Genomic DNA, 15428 nt, shown 5'->3' on the forward strand with positions numbered 1-15428 from the left:
CACTTGATGTGTCTTTCAACACTCTGACAATTGGAAATTTGGAAATATAGTTTGTGACTAGGAAAAGATTGGTGCCACATATTGGTGAATAAATCTTTTACTTTTAGATCAATGGACTAATAAAATCTCATGAAGATGAAGACGTCCCTTGTGTGGCTGTGATTGGTGACTCTGGCATGCATTGCACATCCACATTGATTTTTTAATGTCTTTGTTGACGTCTGACCGATACAGAGTATCCTGTGCCAGTATCTTGTTTGCTCTATGCCCACGTGTCTCTGGTTCATGTGACAATATGGCATGGTGGTTAGCTTCCAGTACATCTCTTGAGTTAACTATTTCATCTCTATATGGCCAGAAGTAACTGGCATCTCTTTTAGATTAGATTCCCTACAGTGTGGAAACAGGCCCTTTGGCCCAACCAGTCCACACCAACCCTCCAAAGTGTAACCCACCCAGACCCATTTCCCCTCTGACTAGTGCACCTAACACTACGGGCAATTTAGCCTGGCCAATTCACCCGACTTGCACATCTTTGGACTGTGGGAGGAAACCAGAGCACCTGGAGGAAACCCACGCAGACACGGGGAGAATGTGCAAACTCCACACAGTCACCCGAGGCTGGAATCAAACTTGGGACCCTGGTGCTGTGCTAACCACCGAGCCACCATGGCACCCTCTTGTTTCATGTCAAACCATCCTTCCATGATAACTGTCCATTGTGCCTTCTGTTGCAGTTCATTAACTATTTCCACCGGATGTTGGTTGCATTTGTGCTGATCGAGCTTCATCAAATTGATCAGAATAACATTTCCCAACTCAATGTCCATCATGTCTACTTTTATCCGTGGGGAAATTTCTGCATCATTTTTCAGATTTGGTAAACTGTTCGAGGTAATCATTTTCACACCAAGTTTATAGCTGAAGTACTTTTACCAGAAGTCATTGTAGTCTAAGTGCTGCAGTTATCGGTGAGTTTTGGCAAATCATTTCCTGTGTTTTATAATCAGCTTCCATAGTAACCTTCTCACTAAACAGGTACATATGGAACCCTGCTGTTGGCATCACATTTGTACACAAATACTAAAAACGCTAAGTATCCTCATAACCCAGATTTAAAAAATAAGTCACTATAGTCCCACACTCTCACTAGACAGAGAGAGAGAGAGAGAAACAACTGGTGGTGGTTTAACCTGATGGTCACCATGCCTCAGAGAGGGGCAAGGTTGAGAAGGTAGGAACTTTCTTGTGGACCTCAGTTGATGCGGAGATTGAACCCCCGTTGTTGGCATCACAAACCAGCCATCCAGCCAACTGAGCAAATTGGCCATATGTGTAGCATGTAAGAACAGAATGTCTCCCTCTCACTGAAATTCAATTGACATGAAACAAGTTCTCAACGAATGCAAGTGACTTACTAGAACACAATGGCGGCCACTGATGGGATTAGCTGGAGTCTTCATCTCAAGTCTAGACATAGCACTCAGTAGCCTGTAGAAGAAGGGTTTCCTCCGCATCCAAGTACTGAACATGACTGAGAAAGCTAATGGATACTGGAAACAGATTTAAAAATAGCTCACATAAAACCATCTTCAGATGCTAAAATTGTAATAAAGTGTTTAATAACTTTAAAATGCCCTAATATCCTTATGTTTCAAGGTGTTGACAATACTGAATGGTAGCACTGTTATTTCCACTGAAAACTATGGGTTCAAATCCAAATCCAGATACTTGAGCCTTCCAAAGAAGATGAAGCTTCAGTGGCGTTCTGTATAGTTGGAGGTACAGTGCTTTGGTTGAGATCATCTTGGAGTGAATTTGTCAAGTCGAATCCCATTCTCAATATCAGTCCAAACTGAGGGTCAGAAATCCCTAAATGGTTGTGATGGGATTTTGGTTGTAATTTTCACAGAGGTGCCTAATCAAGGAGTCACCTCTGGGAGACACATTCAATTAAGGATGGCAGGCAGACCAGGGAAATAGGAAGTCCAACGGAATGTATACAGCAATGACTGGCCAGTCATGTTAATGCATTCTCTTATCATTGTAGCTGGGATCTGACAGTTTCTTGAAGTTGGCTGTCATGACTCCTACATTTTAACATTTGCTACATTTCAAAATGTAGCATGTGTTTCAAAATACTTCATTGGTTGTAAAATACTTTGGAGCACGCTGTGGTTCTTACAGATGGCATAAATGCAAGTTAGTGTTGCCCACAGGGAGTTACAGGCAGACACCAAAATCTTCGAATGTACAATGCATATAATTAACTAACTATTTAAAGTGAATACTTTGAAAATTGGTTCTTCAATAAATATTCTGTGATGCTCCACTCTGACCCCACTCAATGTTGGTTCGATCACAGAGGAGAACAATATCTCCGTCAGTTTGTGAATTGCTTTGTACCTTCAATTTTCCATCAATATAACCCACACTATGTTTCCATCCATACTGAGCTGTACATAAATATTAATGCTTCTGACCTGTTCATGGAGATAGCTGTTAAAAGCAATGAGGTAAAAATATCTCTGAATCATCTGGAATGCTTTGCTGATCAGGTTTTCTCGCAAACTGATTTCCTAAAATAATACAAGATCATTTTTACCAAAAATCAAGCTTGTCATAATTACACAAAAGTATTAAATGGTTTGAAGCAATTCCACAATTTATTCCTGAGACTATCTGCCTGATTTGAATACAAATGTTTAAATTTATTACTATCTATATATATCTCCAGTAAATATAAGGCTAAGAATGTTACAAATAATAAACCTGCTTTACTGTACAAAGCATTATAAGTACTTTTCATTTTATTAATATTATAAGTATAGAACTGGTTGGGACTGAACTTTAGGATTCTGGATTAGTGGTGCTGGAAGAGCACAGCAGTTCAGGCAGCACCCGAGGAGCAGTAAAATCGATGTTTCGGGCAAAAGCCTTTCACCAGGAATAAAGGCAGAGAGCCTGAAGCGTGGTGTAGTGGGAGAGGGACTCCCTGAGATTCTTGTAAAGAGAGGAGGAAAACTTCTTCAAGGCAGGCATCCTTGCAAGAGGATTCGCAGTAGGGTTAAAATCAATGAGGTAAAAACAATGACTGAACTTTAGGAGACTTACTACAATTTCTTTCCTACATTTGAAGAACAAATTCAAGTTATTTGGAGCTCTGACTAACTACGGTCTGAAAAAAGTCAAACAACAAGAATATCAGGAATAAATATCAAAAAATGTCAGGTACTGTTGTATGTCACACAGTTAGTAATGTCACTATACTTTTACAAGACGTGCTCATGATGTCATCACTATTGTAGTATATGACCTGAGGGCATAAAGGTGTCTCAGACTCCATCTTAACTTGGGTCACTTGCAGCATGACACACTGATGGAAGTGCTCGACTCTTTAACCAAATTGTCTGACACTTGCTCGGATACAACAGGCCGAATCCCCCCATTTCTTTGGCAGTGTTTTCTCATGTGAGATTCATGGCACCCAGTTTGCCATGATCCCATTATAACTCTGTTCCTTATTTGGTTGAGCATGCACAGACCTCTTTGACACCCCTATCATGGAACCATTTGGCAGGTGAGGTAGAAAGCATGCCAGAACCTTGAACAATTACTGCTCCTGGCACCAGATTTAATCCTGGCTGCACACCACTTCAAATGCAGCAAGACAGCATCCTTCACCCTCAGTTGCTCCACCGCTACCCCCAAGGAAATGGCACAGGTGGTCAGGTTAACTCCTTGGTTCAGCTACAGGGACTTGGAGGTACCAGTGGGATGGGCTGGTGGTAAAGGAGCCAGTGTTTCTTCCTGATGAATGGCATAGAGGGCTATGACACCAGACTCAGCCAGCCCAACTGAAATAATGGCCTGGGGTGAGTGTATTGTCCAGGCTGGAAGACAACAAACAGCAATGCTTGATAAGAGGTTAATGATCTTCCCTGCTCAGCAATGGTGCCACAATCCTTTCACCACTACCTCACACACAGGGCCGCAACTCTCTCTACTTCTGTCACTAAATACACCTCTCACAAGGTGTGTATGGGCTATAGTTCTCATTGTTGCTTGCATCAGCAACTCTCAATCACCTCACCCTCCCAAACTACTAAACTGCGGTGACCTGAGCACCCTGTTCACTCACTGGGAATAGTTCATCGCCTCTCCTGCTCCTGCATCGCCAATTGCTCTATGATGCCCTTGTATATCTAATTTCTCACAGAACTGAAATCTCTGAATTGGTTGCACTTGACCTGCAAGGCTGATCACAGTCCAACCTATGGACTGGAATTGATTAAGCTTCTTGACTGACTATTATGGTACCCCCTGACTTTCTGCATTCACCCTTGATCCTATGAACCACTAGTTCCTTTTGACATTTACGCAATGCTGTTTAGTTGAAGCACGTATCATTTGTTTGCTACATAATTTGCTTGCTCATACCATGGCATCATGCAGTAATATATCCACTGGCTTGAATTGGGATGGCTCTCAACTGCAACAAGCAGTTCGTCTCCCTACACTTGTAGTGCACAAGCCAGAAAGGCTGGCAGCCTCCAGGTAAGCAGAAAATGAGTGAGCACTTGGAAAGAAAGCTAAAAAAAAAAATGAGATACATCCCGCATCAATGCATACATGCCCCTGTGCACAGCGGCCTGGCAAAAGCATGCAAGTACCAAGTGTCCCTGCTGATGCGGTGAGGCTAGTGGTTTAGCAGTGCCCATTTGCGGAAACAAAGGTGGACGAGGACGGGTGTTCATGGAGCGTGCGGGGATGTTGTGGTGAAGACATAGAAGAAAAAGGCAAGTTGCTGCTGCCAGGCTACCATTCTGATGTAGATGGCAGGAGTTGGCACCATCTAGTTTCTTGAAGGAGAGAATTGGGTTTTTGATTTTTCCAGACCTGCCTTATATTCCTAAATTTGCCACCAATGCAGCTGAAGGAAGGGAGCAGAAATTTTCACCCAAACTGTCCGAGTATCCAATGTTTTTATATAACAGTGAGCTATTGGATTTTTCAAACTATATACCCATTTTAAATTTCTATGTTACAGGAGATATGATTAGCATTGTCACGTCAAGTAAAAAAAGATATCATACTGGATTCCAAATGTTAACTCTGTTTCTCCCTTCAAAAATACTGCCAGATCTGTGGAATATTTTCATCGCTTTCTATATGCACTTCAGATCTCCAGCATCCGCAGTATTTTTCATTTATTACATTTTACTATGTTGCACACTCTGTCTAAGATAACCTTTAATGATTTCTGTGTTGATATTCCAGCACTGGATCTGATGACAAATACTATTCTATCTCTTTCCCATGATGCAGTTGGATTCACAGCCTTTCATGAAACAGAGACAACAGAATTCCCACATGCAAAACTCAAAGCAACTTTAATGCAGAATAACACCTCAAAACCCTTCACTGAGGCATAATCAGGTAAAAACAAACACGGTGATAAAGATGGAGCTATTAGGAGGACTGATCGAGTGTCCATTTTACCTGAAGGACTGATCAAAAAGCTTGATAGAAGTCCAGAGAAAAAGTTCAGATGATGCTAGAAATACATAACAGCATCTCTGGGATGCTAAGACAAATCAACATTTCATATGATAATCCCTTAATGAGAACTGGCAACCAAAGGATCTGCCTCTGTATTCCTGAACTGATGGGCGTGCCTCACCCACTGAATTTAACAGAATCCCAATTATTAAAGTAGATTGGGCCTCACACAGGGCTCACAGGAAATGGATCCATTTATTTCATCCAGTGAGTTAAGATTTTCCACTTTGTATTTCAGTAATTATCCAGTTTAATTGTACTGTTTGTTTTGTTTAATAGGTTTCCCAAATATTGATTGTTATCTGGAACCACAGCTCTCAAGATCACCAAATTCTAATCCGACTTAGAAAGGAGACATACTGAATCAACTTATACAAATCATTTGGACCTTTCCAAAGTTTAAACTGTCAACCTTACCTGGCTCTGAAGCTCCTCTGCGAGCTTTTGTGCTTTACTTTTGGAAAGGTAAATAATTTCCTTCAAATCATACATTTCTGAGCAAATATTCATAATGCTGTCCACCTGAAAACAAAGGGTGGACAGATAACTCAATCACAGGAAGGGTTTTGTAAAGTTAACTATTTTAGCATAGCTGGCAGCCAGTAATTTAAACAACTTGATTAGTCAAGTTTCAATACCTGGCAGCCAAAGGAAAGCAAAGTTAGCTTCAAGATGAAGGGTAATTGTCTTTACTCCCTCGACTTCACAAGTCTCTCCCATCACACTTCTCATGCAAAAGCCATTGGTGTTGGAACTCTGGCATTCCAGAATTCAGGATCATACCCAATCAGGTTTGGAAATCAGATTCATCCTCACCCCTTTGGACCATGGTTTGGAAACACCAGGATCCCAGTATCAGCTGCAGTTTCTCTTCTTGCTCCAATTGCATCCAATGGAATCCTCCTTATACTACCTGACTTCTGGGGAACTTCGAGGGCTAACAAGGCCAGGGTTTTTGCCCAAAACATTGATTCTCCTGCTCCTCAGATACTGCCTGAACTGTTGTGCTGTTCCAGCACCACGCTAGAATGGACTCTGACCGCCAGCATCTGCAGTACTCATTTTCGCCTACACCTATGTGATGCATACCTATCAGAGTCAGGACCATTGTCTCTCGAGTGAGGTACTAGGCCGAGGTCCATCTTCTCTCTGGGGTAGATCAAGAATTCCATGGCACTATTTGAGAGAAATACACAGGCAGGTGGCTGGAAGAACACAGCATGCCAGGTAGCATCAGGAGGTGGAGAAATCGACATTTCAGGTATAACCTGTCTTCAGGACTGGAGAAGGGTTACATCCAAAACTTCGATTTCTCCACCTCCTAATGCTGCCTGACCTGCTGTGTTCTTCCAGCCTTGTGCCTGTGTATTTCAGATTCCAGCATCTGCAGTTTTGTTTGTCTCTATTTGAGAGAAAGCAGGGGATTTACCCACCAGCCCAGCCTAAATTAATTGGTCAGCTGCAACACTATTTTTAGTGGGATTGTATTGTACGCAACTTAGTTCCCATGCTTTCACCTATTGATTATACTTCATTGACTATGAAGCTCCAAGTCAAGCTGAGGCTATAAAAAGTACAAGACAAAATTCATGCTCTTTCATTTCTATAATTCAAATGTTTATTTGATTAGTTCAGTTTATAGATAGATGACAGATCCTTTGCAAATTTGGATGATTAATCACAATTTAAGAACATCCCAATTTCTCTTCCAGGATTTGCCTTACTTTACAGATACCCAGGTCACCAATGGAATTCAAATATGTAAAACTCTTTCAATTGTAAACAGAATCTTTAGTAAAAATCTGGCAGTTTAAAGCAAAATATCAAAGGCCTGTGGAACTTATTGTTCACAATTTAGATAAAACTGTATAGTAGAAAAGATGTGGGACAATGAAAAATAAGCTTGCAGTTGACATGAAGATTAGCCAGGTGGTTGACAATGAGGAGAAAGGTCTTAGGTTACAGGAGGATATAGATGGATTGGTTAGGTGGACAGATCAGTAGGCAATGGAATTTAATCCTGATAGTTTGAGTTGAGGCACTTTGTGAAGAAATACTTAGACAAAGGAGTACTCAATGAATAGCAGGACACTAGGAAGTTCACAGGAACAGAGGGGTCTTGAAGTGGCGTCCATAGATCCCTGAAGATCACTGGACAGATTAATTGAGTTGTTAAGAAGGGATAAAGGATGCATATCTTTATCAGTCATGGCATAGATTTTGAGAGTAGGGAGGTTATGTTGGATTTATACAAAAATTTGGTTAGGCCACAGCTGGAGAACTGTGTGCAGTGCTGGTCACCATACTACAGGAAGAATGTGATTGCACTGCAGAGGAGGTTCACCAAGATGTTGCCTGAGATGGTGCATTTTAGCTTTGAAGAGAGGCTGGATAAGCTTGAGGTGTTTTCTTTAGAGCAGAGAAGGCTGAGAGGGGACCTGATTGAGGTGTATCAGATTATGAGGGGCATGGACAGAAAACAGCTGTTTCCCTTCGTAACAAGGTCAATAACACAGGGCAAATTTTCAGGGTGAAAAACAAGAGGTTTCGAGGGCATTTGAAGAAAGTTTTTTCACCAAGGGGTGGGTGTGTAGAAGGCAGTTAAAAATAAATACAGGACTGTGAGAGCTAAAACCAACAATACTTGAATCTGGAATGCAGTGCCTGGGAGGGTAGTTGAGGCAGGAAACCTTACAAACTTTAAAACCTACTTGGATGAGTAATTGAAATAGCAGAACATTCAAGACAATGGGCCAAGTACTGTAAAGTGGGAGTCGTATAAGTTTAGAGCTGCTTTTGTTGGTGTAGACTCCATTGGCCAAAGAGCCAAAGTTTCTATTAACTTGGGTTCCAGTGAGAGAGCCGTGTGTAGTTTTGTACATCCTATAATGGGAAGATTATCCAGGCAATGGGAAAGATGTAACAGTTACACGAGGATGTTAAGAAAAATGAACAGACACAATTAGGAAGAAGGACTTTAGAATTTCTTCCACTAGCCATGAGAGGGCTGGGGATAAGATGACAGTTGGGATTCCCTGAAATAAGATGACAGAATCGGAGTGCTATGGCATACACAACACAACTCAAGAAAACAATAAGAATAAAGAAAATAAAGTGTACTCACTTCTTCAACAATTTTTCTGCCATTTGGAAAGGAGGCACTGTAACTTTCAACAATCTGAAAGTGACTTTCTTGACCAGAAAAACTTCTCTTTTCATATCTAAGTTTATAACAGTGAAAGTGATCGTTAAGTTAACCAACTATCAACAAAGACTGATTGAAAGGTTTAATAGATCACATTATTAGTTCAAAGCTTGAATATTGTTGAAAAAAAAGACCTGTTGCCAAGGTTTTTCAGTTGCATTCATCAGGGTAAATGCAAGAGAAGCAAATTTCAAATGATCACAAGTATTCTACAAGCAAAAAGGATGCTGAATGGTTGACAAGTGGCATAATTTATTGGTTAAGAAAATGTAATTTAGAAAGCAATACAGAACTATAGTCTCCTCAAACTCCCAGATAATTCAAAAACTGTGGAAGTCTTGACACATTCCCCTTGTTTACGGAGAGCTAGATTATGAGTGGAACTGTTTATTTTAATATTCATATAGCTTTTGTGCAATCAGGATTGTTCAACAATTCCTACTCAATCATAGAATCACATGTAACAGTAGCCATTTTATTTTGAGTTTTGCAAGTACAGTCTGGTTGAATATGGCCTCTACCATGTCCATTACAAACAAGCTGTTAGTAGAACATGCTGTCAAAGCCTGATACAGGTCCTTGCAAATACCTTAGGTTGCATCCTACCAATTAAGATTACTTGTCCATTATTCTTATTTGCTGTCTCCTGATTCTCACCCAAGGTCAATTTGTCTTCACCTTCATGCGTTTTAGCTAATAGTGTCTTGCAAGGGATTTTATCAAATGCTTTCCAGAAATCCATTTGAATAACATCCCAACGTAGTCCCCATCCACTAATTTTATTACCTCTTCAAAAAACGCAATCAAATTTGTTCTCCCTGATCTGCTACAAATTTTCAAGGTGTTCATATCACTTTATTCATAATCACAGACTCTAGCAAATTCCTGACAACAGATGTTAGGCTAAATGGTCTATAATTACAGTGGAATTAAATGTTCAATCTTCCAATCTAAAGGAATGGCTCCTGATTCAAGAAAAATTAAAGAGAGGGCATTCACAGTTCTTTCAATTACTTACTTTAAAACAATAGGATGGAAAACATTTGGTCTTAGAGGTTTGTATTAATTACTACTACTCTTGTGCTTATGGTGGTTTTGGGTGAATCCCTATCACTAATTCAATATTAGTTTCTTTGCGATATCCAGCCTGCTGTCCTTTCCTCCATTGTAACTACAGGTAGACAACTCTTTATATGAAATCCCGAAATCCGAAAAGCTCCAAAGTCCGAAGGTTGTTTCGTAAAGTTTTTTTTTCTCATTAACAAGGTTGATTAGTGTGCAAACAGTTAACCCATGTCCACACCCACTCGATGCATGTCACTCAGATGCAACGGTGGTGGGGGGGTGGGGGTGGGTGCTCAGCACTGGCAGGCCTTAATTTTGTTTAAGTGCTCATTTTACTCATAGTTGGTCTATTCTTTGGAAAGGTTTTTTTTAAATTTTACCATCAAACTGCCACTTATTCTGAAATTCAGAAAATCCTGAATTCCGAAAACCAGCTGGTCCCGAGCATTTCAAATAAAGGATTGTGCATTTGTACTAATTCAAATTCATTATTCAACTAATCTGGGTCTAATAAAAAGAGTTTTGAAAAACTAACAAAATGTAGTTTATTGCACACTAGCAACTTGTTACAGATTGCATTGATGTGATAGGCTCTGCTACAAAGGATTTGAGGAGTATCACACATTAGGTCTTATTCCTTCTGACCCTAAAACAGGGGTTACCAACATTTGTTTAATGAGAACTATTTCCAATTAATTTTTTTTTCATTCATGGGATGAGGCTATCTTGAACTACAGCATTTATTGCCCATCTGTAATTGCCCAGAGGGCAGTTAGGAAACAGCCATATTGCTGTGGGTCTAGAATCACATATAGGCCAAACCAGGTAAAGATGGCAAATTCTTTTCCTAAGAGACATCGGTGAACCAATGGGTTTTTCTGACAATGGATTCATGGTCATCAGTGGAGTCTTAATTCCTGACATTTATTGAATTCAAATTCCACCATCTGCTGTGGTAGACTAAAATCCCGTGTCCCAGGGATCTCTGGATTAATGCCCTGTAATAATACCATTAGGCTATTGTCTCCCCTTTTAATGAAAAGTATCATAAACTACTCAATACTTATGGAAATACATGAATTGATAAGGGCACATATTTAGTTACTGCAATTGAATTACAAAAATATATGTTTAAAATGAAGAAAAATTGATCCTTGCCTTTATTTTAATGTGAAACTGAAACTGCAGGCTGCCCACTAATGCTGCAAATTCTAGTGTGTATTCTGAGGACAACTCTTAGAGAGTAAGTCAGATGATTGCTGATCAGGCATGTTCAAAATTGAACTTTGTGAAGTTCATGTTAGAAGAGGTCGATTCACAAAGAGAACCAAATAAAGAAACAGCTTTCATTGCTGTTTTGCAGCTGTTACTGTAATTTCCACTATCCACAAGAGCTCAGAAATTTGTGGCAGATTGCCTTGATGTTAAATGAATATCAGTTTGAAGGCTAACCAGCTCCATTTCCAAAACAACACAATCAAGATTAAACATTCATTTGTTCAGAAATGTCACTGACATCTACTTCCTTGAAGGAGTTTGAAGTAAACATCATACGAGGCTCCATCTGCTCAAAAATCAGTAAATGTGTTGCTGACCGCTTGGCCAAGCCTAGTCAGGAAACCACTAACTTGTCAATGTCCAGGATACCAACAGCAGCTTCATTTTCTGCTTGCATTTAGAACGTAGAAGGAAAATGTTGCATTTTCCTTTTCTGGAATCCTGCTATCTCAGAAGGTCAAGTTTCAACATAAAAACTTTCACTGTGCTAATGATGTCAGCAATTGTTTTCTGTTTCTCTTGCAACTTATGGCTCGGGGCATCTAATTTCTCTATCATATCTATTTAAGAATGCCAAGACAAGTATTCACACAATGTTCAATAATTGGTGGTATTTTCACAGCAAGACAGCTCCGATTTCTGGCAAAAGTAAAAGAAATTAAAACAATATTTTTCCTCCACTAACAGATATTAGTAGTCTAGTCCCATTTCTTTAGGAAGGATATTATTAAATTGGAAAGGGTGCAGAAAAGATTTACAATAACATTACTGGGACTGGAGATTTTGAGTTATAAGGAGAAGCTAGAAAGGCTAGGATCTCTTTCCCTCGAGAATAGGAGGTTGAGGAGTGCCCTTATAGATGTTTATAAAATCATGAGGGGCATAGATAAGGTGAATAGCAAAAGGTCTTTTCCCTAGAGTAGGGGAGTTCAAAACTAGACAACATATGCCTAAGATGATAGGGGTAAGATTTTAAAAATTTCATACAAAGAGTGGTGTGTTTATGGAATAAACTACCCAGAGGAATGATTTGGAGATGCCGGTATTGGACTGGGGTGTACAAAGTTAAACATCGCACAACACCAGGTTATAGTCCAGCAGGTTTATTTGGAAGCACTAGCTTTTGGAGCGCTGCTCCTCCAGCAGGAGGTTGACAACCACCTGATGAAGGAGCAGGGCTCCGAAAGCTAGTGCTTCCAAATAAACCTGCTGGACTATAACCTGGTATTGTGTGATTTTTAAACTTAGTACCCAGAGGAGGTGAGAGATGCAGGTACAGTTTCAACATTTAATAGACATTTCGGCAGGTACATGAATAGGAATGGTTTAGAGGAATAAGGGCGAAATGCAGGTAAGTGAGTCTAATTTAGTTTGGGAAACTGGTCAAGTTGAACGGATGGATGTGTTTCAATACTTTATGATTCCATCACTTTAGACAGCAGCTAAAGATCACCATACACTGATGACTGTTCATCATTAAATAATTTGAAACTTCAGTGATATTCTGGATTTGCACAAATCTAATTAATAATTCTAATGACAGGAGACATAGAGTGGTCAAACCTTCTTACTTAGGCACAAATTGCTGGAATGATACATTGGCAGTTTAAGAAAGAAGGGAAATCAGGGTATACTTTATAATTTGCAATGAAACAGGCATGATGCCTGATCAATGCTGTGTACCAGCAGTTCCTATTGCCATTAGCTTTTCCAAATGATACATCCTTTTTTGCAAAATAATTGTTGACCTCAATAGATATCAATTCCTCCAATTTCAGAGGCAATGCTGTCGAGGATCCCTCTATCAAGGTGAAGTCTTCAAATACCATTCAAATCAACATTTCCAGTTGGGCAGTCTCACTTTTGATAAGTAATTCATCATGTTGAATTTAAAAAGACGTGCATTCACTCAAATCCCTCTGCAACTGCTCTGTCATAGTGGTTGATAATGCAGACAGCATAGTGGTTGCTCCTAACTGCAGGACTGAGGGGACAGACCTAATTACTGGCTTGCTTTTGAAATCTCGGAATAAAGACTCAGCCATCATCATCATTGCACCCTCCACAATCACATGGTCTGCAAATGTTGCCCCATTCTTGATCAAATAGTGAGAAACGCTGAAAGATGCTTCAGTTGCTGTGTGAGCATTCTTGGGTGATATGGTTTTTTAAAAATTGCTATTACTGCAGTGTAGTTTTTAGTTCACTTACTTTCAGTTCACTTGCTTCCTGCAGGAAAATCTGTCTCAAATTGTTCATGACATTTTCTGAATAATGGACGGATCTCTGTGTTAACTCAAAGAGTGTGACCACATTCCACCATTTATTATTGTTCAATTTACACAGGTCCATGAGGTTTTAAAGATATATATGAAACGGTGTCCTCTTTGATTGAAGAATTGATCCAATACAACCCCATATTTGAATCACTACTTTTTACAATGTCAGCCCATTCTCATCCCTTACCTTTCCAGCTGAGGAAATGTTGTTCTATGAGCCATGATCAGCGCACCTATTATCATTCCAAGATTGGAGCGTCCCACTCCAGTTTGACAATTAAAGAGGAGGGCAGGAGGTGATTTGCAACTATCCTTGAAGGTGAGGCTTGGGCACTCCTGTAAAATCAGAACATGCATATTCAAATAACATAAAATAAGATAGACACCGGACGATTCAAATCATGAATCCACTTGATCTTCCAATATAGGGAAAGACGATGAGCTGTATTTTGCCAGTGATCGACAGATGGGAATCCAGATGCTTCATAAAATGGTGTCAGCATCACTAGGAAAGGAATCCAACAGCATTGAGGGCAGGCAATTAAGTCAATTAATTGTCCAGTTGGCAATAACTTCCATCCTGCTGGCATTTGACTGGTTGGGGCAGGCTTCCACCACCTGGGGAGACAGGCAACTATATCCTAGTGGCCATCCAGTGGGTTTCCAGGGGACCAAATATCATTTATAGCAGCACCATCGAATACAAAAGGGCTCCTAGCACTGTTTTCCTGCTCCCAGCGCATGAAAATAAAAAGCTTATCTGCTCTTTAAGAGTGCCTCAACATGAGGTTGGGACCCACTCTCATACCCAGTTCCAAGACATAGAGTCATAGAAATACATAGCATGGAAACATACTTTCAGTCCAACTCATCTATGCCGACTAGATATCCTACATAAATCTAGTTCCATTTGCCAGCATTTTGCCCTATTCCTCTAAAACCTTCCTAATCATAAACCCATCGAAATGCCTTTAAAATGTTGTAACATGTTTGCACTTTGAAAGTCTCGGCCCCATTTTTGTTGAAAAACCTGTTCATAAATGAATGGTCAAAGGTCTACTGCTGCCTATAAACTCAAACTAGGATCAGCTGGGTTATTTTCTGCTTTGATCCATTCTCATTTCTTTCATTTCCCATTTGAGCCGTTAGTCATGTGTCACAAAGGACACTAGATGCATAAAATGCTGAACATGCTTTTATGAAGTCTTATATTTTAGTGACTTGAGGACAGTAAGGACTGCAGATGTTCGAAGCAAGAGTCAATAGATGTGAAGCTAGAAAAGCGCGACAGGTCAGACAGCATCCGAGGAGCAGGAAAGTCAATGTTTTGGGCTGAATCATTACCTTTCCTGCCCTCGGATGCTGTCTGACCAGCTGTGCTTTTCCAGCTTCTCATCTATTGACTTATATTTTAGTATTGTATGAAAAGCATTAAAAACAAAAAAGTCTGTACCTCATAGAACCTTGCAATGCAGAAGGTGAACCTATCATGACAGATGCTACAATTTAAAAGATCAAACTGGACATTTATTCCAACTGCCTTGTTCTGCAACTGATCTCATTTTCAAGGGTATATCTTTGAAGGTTACTATAAACAAGGAAGCATTGATATCAAAGGAAAGGAATCCAGGAGATATTTTTAACTGACAATTTAATCAATATTTTTTACTTTATACTGTCAGTCACAATAACTCTTCTGATTCCATCGAGGCCCATCAGCAAGGAAACACAGGAAAGGAATTTTGGCAAGGAGTGGAATGTCTATGACAGGAGACTGTGAAATGTTTCTTATGGAGACCAGAGAGATATTCCTGGCCATCCAGAGAGATCTTTCAGCTCTTCATGTCTAGATCAATCCTCATGAAAATTAATGAAACCATAATCTATCTGATTATATATCTCATGATCTTTTCGTCTTCACTGTCAATGGGGGTGGTGCCAGGGGACTGGAGAGTGGCGAATGTTGTGCCCCTGTTCAAAAAAGGGAATAGGGATAACCCCAGAAATTACAGGCCAGTTAGTCTTACTTCGGTGGTAGG

The 15428-nt window shown here is 40.0% G+C and overlaps 1 protein-coding gene across 1 annotated transcript in view; it reads right to left on the reverse strand.

The window, feature by feature from the left end:
* The window catches only part of LOC122558317 (paladin-like), a 127453-nt gene that overhangs the window by 78772 nt on the left and 33253 nt on the right, over positions 1 to 15428 (reverse strand). The window contains exons 8-12 of the mRNA XM_043706751.1: positions 13577 to 13725; positions 8687 to 8783; positions 5980 to 6084; positions 2484 to 2579; positions 1419 to 1553 (exon numbers count right to left, since the gene is read on the reverse strand). Coding sequence (XP_043562686.1) covers positions 1419 to 1553; positions 2484 to 2579; positions 5980 to 6084; positions 8687 to 8783; positions 13577 to 13725 — 582 coding nt within the window. The remainder of the gene's footprint in view (positions 1 to 1418; positions 1554 to 2483; positions 2580 to 5979; positions 6085 to 8686; positions 8784 to 13576; positions 13726 to 15428) is intronic.

Source organism: Chiloscyllium plagiosum, chromosome 2, assembly GCF_004010195.1.
Source record: "Chiloscyllium plagiosum isolate BGI_BamShark_2017 chromosome 2, ASM401019v2, whole genome shotgun sequence".
In the NCBI taxonomy this organism is placed as follows: Eukaryota; Metazoa; Chordata; class Chondrichthyes; order Orectolobiformes; family Hemiscylliidae; genus Chiloscyllium; species Chiloscyllium plagiosum.